We start from the raw sequence: 10,138 nt of genomic DNA on the forward strand, positions 1-10,138 counted from the left end.
GCTAGCAGAAGTCAATGGAGGGAAAAGGGGGGTATATGTAATACTTGCAACAATAAAGATTTTTTAAAAATGGTAATAACATTCCTAAGGATTAAATAGAATAATTAATTAAGGAGTTAAATTCCTACCACAGTGGTCAGCAAACTCATTAGTCAACAGAGCCAAATATCAACAGTACAATGATTGAAATTTCTTTTGAGAACCAAGTTTTTTAAACTTAAACTTCTTCTAATGCCACTTCTTCGAAACATACTCGCCCAGGCCGTGGTATTTTGTGGAAGAGCCACACTCAAGGGGCCAAAGAACCAAATGTGGCTCTCAACCTGCAGTTTGCCAACCTCTGTCCTAGCATATAGTAGGAGCTCAATAAACATAATGGATGGTTTATTAGTGAGAAGACCAAATGACCCAGCCAACACCTGTAGTCCTGGTGTGATTATCAATAGCACAGCCTCTCACTCTTAAAAGGTTCTATTTGGACAATAAATGATGGTATATATGACTATTACCATCTCCTAAAGCCCTCTCCCCAGCTTTGACTCTGGGGCTCTGAAAAGATTCAAGAGTCTGTCATTTGGGTCCCAGAGTCCCACAGAGGGTTATAAGCAACTTTTTTTTTTTTTAATATATTTTATTGATTTTTTACAGAGAGGAAGGGAGAGAGATAGAGAGCCAGAAACGTCAATGAGAGAGAAACATCAACCAGCTGCCTCTTGCACACCCCCCACCGGAGATGTGCCCTTGACCAGAATCGAACCCGGGACCCCTCAGTTCGCAGACCGATGCTCCACCACTGAGCCAAACTGGCTTTGGCCATAAGCAACTATTTAATGTCAAGGCACAAGAATGTGGTCGGTAGGTAGGCAGGCAGCTCACAGATGCAGCGGAAATATTTGTTTAATGTTTGTGTGTTTCTTTACTTCACCAGCAGAGAGGTCCCCTCAGCCCAGTAATTGGCAATGTCCACGCACATACACATGTGGAGTCAGAGTAAACAAGCCAGCTCCTCAGAAAGCCAGTTCATGTTGAAGAGGGGGTATGTTTTCTCATGTGAAGAGGGGGTGTGCTTGGTGTAAGCACTCCCTCATTCATCGCATGTCTCCTGCAATCCCCGTTTCCTTTCCTCGGTGGAACAGGCCTGTGTGATTCACTCACATGGTTGGGAAATAAAACACTTGAGTTGTAAACTCAGAGTTGGGAAGAGGCGAACACTGAGCTGGAGAGTGTGCTCCGAGTCAACACTCATCGCTTTGGCAGGCTCAACAAACAGTGTTTTGGAGTGTTAACAGCCCTTAATGGCGACTCTCACTGCTGTTAGTTAAACAAACAGGCGCTGAGTGGAGGAAGGCGGTGCGTGGCCTGTCCCCACGGTGACCATGACTGATTGTATCCACCGGCCTCCATGACCTGATGGGCACTGCAGCTGGGCTGGGCCCCTGGGAGAGCTAATGGCATTTGCCACCTTAGAAATGCAAACCTCAATGTCTACACCCAACTGGCACACTGGTCGACCGTAGACCTGGTGCCACTTTCCAGTGGGAGAGGTGACCTTTGGAGAAGGAATTTGGGTGTTTAAATATTGGCATTTCTGGAATATTTTCATGACTTACAGCACCCGTGGGGCAGAACGCTCAGGAAAATGCCAACGCTCCTGTGAGACTGTACTGGGCATCGCTGCTCATCTCCTGGGCGGGAAGACCTGGCGTCGGAGGGCTGGGCAGGCAGCAGAGAGGTTTTCCTGCAAATGGCTGTGCTGCCCCCAGTAGGCTCTACTCTCCACGTTGAGCTGCCCCACCATGAGCTTGTTTTAAATATCAGCGGTGATTTGGACCAGCTGCTCTCCCTCTGTTTGTTCACAACCAATCATAACCCCCCTACCCTCCCATTCCCCCAGGTGCTCTTCAAGCACCACTCCCCTTCTCTGGGAAGCTTCTTTCTTGCTTCCCTTCCACAGCCCTAAAGGGAACTTACCTTTTCTCCTCTGAATTCCTGCATACAAGCTGCATGTAAGTTACTTGTGTTGCCTGTCATCAATGCAGCTACCTGTACTCCAGTGATTGGAAATGCTGGCTGCGTATTTAAATCACTTGGGGGCCATTAAAAAGAATGTTCTCCACGTGATGCTTGTAGGCAGCTAGAGCTGAGGACCACCACTTTTCCTTTAAAGAAATGGCGCTTCTGTTCGTCTGGGGTAGGTCCAGGAATTTCCATTCCTAACCAGCATCCTGGGCAGGGTCTCCCAGTTCATGTTCTGGTCTAAATGGAGCCTGAGAGCTAGCAGATCGCTATCGTTTATAAGGAGAAGCCTTTCATCTTCTGGGCCTTATGATGCCATTGGCATAAACAAGATTAGAGGTCAAAGTTGAGGCAGAGATGAGTCGTTTTACTTCATAAAAGAGAGAGGGCTGCAGAGGCTTCCAACTCTGCAGTCAGTGCACTGGTCCTCCACCAGGCCTGAGATCTGAGCCCCAGCCAAGCCAGTCACAGCAGGATTCCTTTGGAGCACCTTGAGAATGAGCATGCGCGCCCCACCCACACTCTTGCAGCTGGCAGCAGAGAGCCTGGTGAAGGACCAGGCCTCGGCCATCGCAGCTCTGGAGTACCTGCCCGCTGAGCTCTTCCCGCAGCTGTTCTTGCAGGCCTACCTTGGTAGACACTATTCAGTCCTGACTGCGATCACAAAAGCCTGGCCCTTCGCTGTCCTCCCTCTGGGGAGCCTGAATGATCTACCTCCTGTCGATGTCTTAAAAGCCGTGTTGAATGGGCTTGACGTTCTGCTTGCCCAGGAGGTTCGCCCCAGGAGGTGCAAACTGCGGGTGCTGGATTTAAGGTACATGGATTCCGACTTCTGGACAATATGGTGTGGAGACAACATCCAGGAATACTCATCGATTTTTCCAGTGACTGAGCACAGGTCCAGCCCCAACATGGAGCACCCTTTAGCTCCCATGGAGGTGTTCCTAGACCTTAACTTCAATATAAACAACAGGACAAAGGTTTCCATGTACGTCATCCAATGGGCCCAGCAGAGGAAAGAGCTGCTACACCTGTGCTGCAGGAAGCTGTGGGTTGCTGGAGTGCTCTTCCACAGGGCGAGGAAGTTCCTGGATGTGGTGCAGCTGGACTGTATCCAGCAGGTGAAACTGAACTGCACCTGGCACCTGACCACCCTGGAGATGTTTGCTCTTTATATTGGGCAGATGAAGAACCTGCAGAAACTCTATCTCTTCCACATCCAAGTGCTGGGTGAAGAGGGGGAGGAGGAGGAAGATGAGCTGGATTGGGAGGAGGAAGAGGAAATGGATTGGGAGGATGATGAGGAGCAGGATTGGGAGGATGATGAGGAGCAGGATTGGGAGGATGATGAGGAGCAGGATTTGGAGGAGGAAGAGGAAATGGATTGGGAAGAGGAGTGGGCGGGGGAGGAGCAGGAGGAACAGATATCCTTTTCCCAGTTTTTCTCTCAGATGCTCAGCCCACTGCACCTCCGCGAGCTGGTCCTGGATTCCCTCTCCTTCCTCCAAGGACGTCTGCACCAGATGCTCAGTTGCCTGCAGTTCCCCTTGGAAATACTCATCATAAAACATTGCGGGCCCCTTACCCATTCAGACCTGGAACACCTGTTCCAGTGCCCGAAACTCAGGCAGCTGAAGTCCCTGCGTCTGTATTGTGCCAGCCTCGCTGATTTTAGTCCTGAGCCCCTCCGATCTCTGCTGGAGGCATTGGCACCCACCCTCCAGGTACTGCACCTCGAGAACTGTGCCATGGTGGACTCTCAAGTGGAAGCCATCCTGCCTGTCCTGAGCCACTGTCACCAGCTGAGAGAGTTCACCATCATAAAGAACCACCTCTCTGTGGCCACAATGGAGAAGCTGCTGCACCACACAGCCGGGCTGCGCAGCTTAGAAATTGAGCATTACCCAGTCCCCCAGGAGTGTTACACGGCCCAGGACACTGTCGACCAGGACAGACTCGCCCTGGTCCGGGCTGAGCTGAAGGGGATTCTGAGGGAGTTAGGACAGCCCAGGACCATCAAGCTTGCCACCGACAGGGACTCCATCGAGTTTTATGACGTTGAATTTTCATGACTGGGAGCCCATGCTGTGCCCTGTATGGACCCTGCTCAGTGGGTGCACCCAGCAAAGGCTTCTTTCTGGGCCTTTGGAAGCTGAAACTTGGAATGGGGTTTCAATTTCATGCTCAGTGTGAATAGGAAAAGGGAGGGACACAGCCAGGAAACAGGATTGCAGGGGCAAAGGACGGGGAGTTCATGGAACCTCAAAGGCAATGTGTCCTACAATCAGAAACATGAATCTCATTTGCGTGGGGAGGGGACAGAATTGGGGCTTGAGCTTCTTGTGTGGGAGTGAATCCTGGGATGGATGATTTTATTTTATTTATTTATTTATTTATTTTTAATCAATCTTTATTGTTCATATTATGACAAAGGTTCCTCATTTCTTCCCCCCTCCACCAGGTTCCCACCCCACCCTCTGCCCCCTTCCCCATCCCCCATTGTCCTCATCCATAGGTGCACAGTTAATGTACAGTCTCTTCCTCCCTCCCTTCCCCACCCCCCCAGAACAGTCAGTCCACTCCCCTCCCATATCACTGACTCTACTACAATGAACCGCTATTATTGTTCATCAGGTTTTTCAATCTCCTTTTGTTGTTGTTGTTGTTTTTTAATTAATAAACTTTTTACTTCTAGGAATAAATTTTAAAATCTAATAATTTTAAACCTTGTTTTTTTTGTTTTTTTTTCCTGCCCTGGGAATTGAGAGCAAACTTGTTTACATGTAAACTTGCCCTTAGGCTATCAAAAGGTGTAGCCATTTAAGTGTAAATGGACACATTGTTTAAACATAGCTGCTGGTTGGAATTGGATTACCTGTTCTGGGTAGGAAGGGCTTGTCATTCCCTTTCTCCATTAAAATTAAGGTGTTAGCTTTAAAACCTCTTTTTGGCAAGAGACCTTAAACTTTCAGAACTTTAAATTTTTCAGATAGTAAATCAGTTACTTAGCATTTTCTCAAATCAGTAACACCTCCACATGCCCAATGATACACCCCACACAAAAGACATTTCCAAATAGATCAACCAACCTCATCCAGGCCCCACACAAGGCACTGACAGATCAACACCCCAGCGCTATACTAACTCAACACATCCAGATCTAAGCCTTCCTCATTTGATTCAGCAGACCCTCAAGTTCCTCCAAAAGTTTCCAGCCATGTCTGAGAGGCAGCCTTGGGGCGGAGGCAGGCAAGGAGCGAGCTGTTCCGGGCCTGGCTGCTCCGGGCCTGGCCTCTGTTGCTCTGGTCCGTTCCACAACCAGCTGCTCCTTGTCTGGCCACTGCCGCTCCCGACCTGGCTGCTTCGGGTGTGGCTGCTGCTGCTCCGGGCCTGGCCGCACCTGACCCGGCTGCTCTGGGCCCAGTTGCTCTGGGCCCGACCACTCCGGGCCAGGCCGCTCCCAGCCTGGCAGCTGCTGCTCCGGGCCTGGCCGCACCCGACCCGGCTGCTCGGGGCCTGGCCGCTGAATCCTGGGATGGATGATTTTAAAGGAATGGTGAGAAATAAAGACAATTTCAAAGGCAAAAATTAAAAATAAAAAAAAGAGAGGGCTGAACATGGGCGGGAGAGGGAGATTATTGGGAACTGGGATGGAGCAAACTGGGATCAGAAAGCCTGGGGAAAGGGAAAGCAGGAAACCATGACCCTGGCAATAGCCATGTCCCAGAACCAACTCTGAGAGATGGAAAGAGTTCAAGAGAATGTTGTAAATTGTTTGCTCCAGGATGTGCGAAGCCATCTCGTCCTCCATCGCCCCTTAGGAATCTTCAGTGAAGAGGTGCTGGGAGCCTTCTCTTCTCTGCACTGCACTGGCGGGGGGGGGGGGGGGGGGGGGGGGGGGGGAGCACGGAGGCAGGTGGGAGGATGGAGGACGTGAAGGGGCAAAGTGAGAATTGAAGGACAGCTCACATCTGGCTCACGTGTGGATTTCGTCCCCAAACACAGCCTGTTTCCCAGGTGTTAGCAAGCATTTGTGAAACAAATGGGACAACTACGGGAAGCGCAGGAGACCCAGTTCCTGCTGCTGCCAAGGATGGACGAGGGCAGACAGAGAAGCGATGCAGGCGTTCCCTTGTCCGAGTGCAGAGGTGGTCCTGACCCTCTCAACGTCAAGCTACATAACCAACAAGTCTTTTCCCAGAAAGAGCCGGCAAGCTTAAAGCTCATCAAACAGAAAAACTACTCATGTGATATTGGCTTGGCTTTGGGAGATTGGCTATTGTTATTGTTTTTGCAAAGTTTGGGGGGAAAAAACACACAAAAAAACAACTAAGCAGGGCATTCAAAACACATGGAGTACACATCTCACATAATATCTATCCTGATGTGCACACTGATTGAAAAGCAAGTAGAGTGAGGGAGGTCATATACCCCTCCTCTTCTTACACCCCCCCCCAGCCCCACCTCTTGAGGGAGATTTTGTCCTGAGTCCCATCTGTGCTAAGCAAAGGGACAGACACAGCCAGTGACAGTTCAGAGGTGCCCAGCTCAGCACCAGCTCTTCCCTTCTCCTGCATGTTATTCTGCTTTGCCCAAAGCTGTGTGTACTATTTCTAAACCAACAGCGTTCACATTAGGGATGTTGGCAACAACTGTCTTAGGACTAACACTGACTTAGAGACATAAGGACGAACCAGGAGCGGGTGCACTCCTTCCCAGTGCGCCTGAGGTGGATAGACAGCCTTTGTCTTCATCGGCCCAGCATCCTTGCTGCCTTTGGGCAACTCCCTTCTTGGCTGTGTCATGCCAGTAGAGCTACAGATCTCCACATCTAGCAGCATTCCTTCCTGATTCCATGGTGGGACCTGTGTCCAAATCTACACATGGGAAGAATGCTATATTTCACAGTTCCTGTGAGGACTAAGACATGTACGAGCTCAAAAAATGGTGGCACTTGACTAGTATCCACATTAATGACCTCGAAGTGATACCAGATTCCTCTCCTTTACATGGAAGGAACTGTTCCACATCAAATGGCTAGGAAATGGCAGGCAGAGGAGAAAAACATGGCTATGTGCTGGCACTGTCCTAAAGCATTTGAGGTCCATAGCATTATGCCAATTTTACAGAAAGGGAAACTGAGCCATAGAAAGAATAAGTGACTTTTATTCAAGGTCACAAAGCTTAGTAAGTGGTAGAAAACAGTTGTGTGTTGTTCCAAAGCTGTATTCTCCTCTGCCCACCATCCTGCCTCACCCGGTGCCCTGGCTGTGGGCACCATGCCCCCTTTGAACACAGTCCTCCACAGTCACAGGCTCTGGCATTAGCAATCAAGGCTCCGATTCCCACCCACGTCCAGGCTCAGCTGCTGGCTCTGAAGCAGACACAGGTCTAGTTACATGGCACAGGGCTGGGGTGGCAAAGCCCTCGGTGCCTGTTTGTCTACTTTTGCCTTCTCACCCAGACCTTTAGTGAGTCAATGATGGTCAAACCAAGGACAGTGTGTGCCCAGCTCACTCCAACTTACCGGGAAGGTGTCTGCAGCCCTGAAGGTCACTGGGTAAAAGTGTCAAAGCAGTCAGACAGATGGCCTCTCTCCTCCTCGCAGGAGAGAGCTGTTTGTTGAGCAAAGGGCTCAGGGCATCCTCTCCACGTCCCACACAGGCTTGAATCACCAGCCCCTATTTCCAACCACAGATGTTTTCTTGCTCAGAGCCCAGGTTCCACATGGGGCAGGATCTGCCAGAGCTCTAGAAAAAGCTGAGAGGAAAGAAATGTGAATCTGAAGTGTTGTTTTCACCACTATAAATCCAACCGCCTGGTTCCGAGCCCAATACCACCTCAGTATTGCCCCACGTTGGGCAGAGATTTCCACTCCCCTTCCATAGCATCCAATTGTCACTGGCACACAGGGTGCCATGTCAGTGCTCCCATTTCCCATCACCCTTGCTTCTGTGGTGGTCATGTGACACTTCTCACCAATCGAGCGGAAGTGATGTGTCTCGCTCGTGGCCAAGGAATGCCTTCTCCACCCTCTTTTTTATCCTAGAGAGAAAGAAGCCACAGGTAGGAGTCATGGGTCCTTGACTCACCATAGGGAAGGCTTGCTGGGGACCAGGAATACCCACATAGATAGATGGGTGAGTGAGAGGTTTTATTATATTGAAGCCACTGAAACATTCAGATTTGTTTATTAAAGCAACTAACATTACTCTTGTTAGTACACCTGAGGGCTGGGATAGCAGCATGAACTTGGATGGGACCTTACACTGTGCCCAGAACTTCATCTCTGGTATCTCTAGAATCCTTATACTATCCTGGCCGATAATTGCCATCCCCATTTCAGACCACAGAAACCTTGATTCTGGGATGTTAAAACATTTGTTCTACATCATATGACTAGGAAGTGGCAGGCAGAGGAGGCAAACAAATTGTCTATCATTTGTAAGAAGCCTTCCCTTTTGCCACCTCAAGACAGTTTGATCCTGCAGGTCCATCAGAAAGAGCATCTTTCCACAGTTGTCCCTGGGCATGATCTGCCACCCAAACAAGATGTATTCATCTATAGGACTCTTCCCCAAAGGGAACCCTCACAGGGGTATAAATCCATTCCTAAACCCTCTCCCCTAGGTCTGGCACAGACCCCAAAAAGTAGCAGCAATTGGGTTGAAGTCCCTTTGGAGTGTAACGTAGTTTGTTAAAGTGAGTCTTAAACTTGCTATTGGCAGGTCATAGGAAAACAGAGTTCCAATAGATTTCCCCACTGAGGTGACTCAAAGTATTTAAATTAAAATTCGCAAAGGTGGCCAAGTTGTAAAGTGTGAGTTATGCCGTACTGAGATTCAATGCAGGCTCACCTGGCAATAGTGGGAAAGAATATCGGCCTGAAATGAGAAACTGGATGCCCAAGGCCTGACTCCCTTAATGTTTTGAGCAAAACAGAACCTTTCTGAGTCACAGCTTCCTCATTTCTAAAAAGGGGGCAAGGGTGGAGAAGGTGCTACCCCATTTTTCTTAAAATGTATTGAAGAGATTTCCCTGTCTTTTTTCATCTTAATGCTCAGCATTTTCAGGCTTCAGCAATCATACCCGAATCATTGCAAGCGGTCCCTGGAGGTGTGTGTATGGGGACCCGGGGGGGGGGCGGGAGGGGGGGAGAGGGGCAGGTAGCGTGGGGAGGGAGGCTCCAGTGCCTTCTGCTCCTACTTCCCTCCTCCCTGTACCCTGCACACCCCACCATTCTTAGGATAAAATCCAAGCTCCTTTGACTGCCATTCAAAGTATTCCTGATATAAACCTGACCTTCATTTCCATTGTATATTTCTTTACTTCCATCCTTCATCCTACACTGGACTCCAATGACAAGCTTACACTCCTCTGTGTGCCTTTTGCTATTTATTCTTTAGTTGCCCTGATATGCAATTCTCTATTCTGTTACACATTCAAACCTTACCCATCTTTCAAGGCCAATGTCAGTACAACCATGTTCCTGATGTCCACAACTGGGATTCCCATCTCCCTCTTCTAAGCTCAGGAAGCAGGATTCATTAGGCCATGGTATAGTGCAAATTTGTGGATTTATTATTTGATTTCATTTCTTATCTCCCTTCCCAAATCCTTTGGAAAAGAATTCCACCTCTTTCATCTACACATTCTCCAGCACCTAGAATTATGCCTGTTCCAATGTTGGTGTTTCATACGTTTGCTAAGTTAATTTAAAATCATAAGTCAACTAAAGAGTCAGACAAGGCAATTGATAAGAGGGAGAATTAGAGTCAGGCATGCTGCAGTAATAAGTTAAGTCCTGAAATTCAGGACTTAACACAATGGAAGGTTACTTTCGCTCTTCTCACCAACTCTTATAAGTTAGGCAGATCCTCAGAGCAGAGCTCCTCTGGTCAATGAAGCAGGAACCCAGTTCCCTTCCATCCTTCAAGCACCTCTGCATCCTGAGTGCTTTGCTTCTAGCTGTGCAGATATGGTCGAGAGATTGAGGAAGTCTGCATAGGCACTTTATGGCTGGGCTGGAATCGGTGGACGTTCTTCACATTTGAAGGGTTGTCTATGAAACCAACAGTAGAGAGCTGGTTGAAACATGGGCCCCACCTGAGACCTACTGAAT

At 48.9% G+C, this 10,138-nt stretch overlaps 1 protein-coding gene and 1 long non-coding RNA gene across 3 annotated transcripts in view; one reads left to right on the plus strand and one right to left on the minus strand.

The window, feature by feature from the left end:
* Positions 1-2,169: 2,169 nt before the first annotated feature.
* Positions 2,170-4,171, plus strand: LOC118716683 (PRAME family member 12-like). The gene is made up of 3 exons (XM_036434242.2): positions 2,170-2,191; positions 2,473-3,269; positions 3,363-4,171. Exons 1-3 carry the CDS (start codon positions 2,170-2,172, stop codon positions 4,086-4,088), a joined length of 1,545 nt encoding a protein of 514 aa, XP_036290135.1. The 3' UTR covers positions 4,089-4,171.
* Positions 4,172-5,346: 1,175 nt separating this feature from the next.
* LOC123652120 overlaps positions 5,347-10,138 on the minus strand; it is a 38,187-nt gene continuing 33,395 nt past the window's right edge. The window contains exons 3-4 of one of the 2 annotated variants that reach the window (XR_006741231.1): positions 7,544-7,776; positions 5,347-5,546 (exon numbers count right to left, since the gene is read on the minus strand). This is a non-coding gene — a long non-coding RNA (uncharacterized LOC123652120). Of the gene's footprint in view, positions 5,547-7,543; positions 7,777-9,786; positions 10,079-10,138 lie in introns of those variants that run through there. The other variant, XR_006741232.1, reaches the window with a different exon arrangement.

This window comes from Pipistrellus kuhlii, unplaced genomic scaffold (assembly GCF_014108245.1).
Source record: "Pipistrellus kuhlii isolate mPipKuh1 unplaced genomic scaffold, mPipKuh1.p scaffold_m20_p_12, whole genome shotgun sequence".
NCBI lineage: Eukaryota > Metazoa > Chordata > Mammalia > Chiroptera > Vespertilionidae > Pipistrellus > Pipistrellus kuhlii.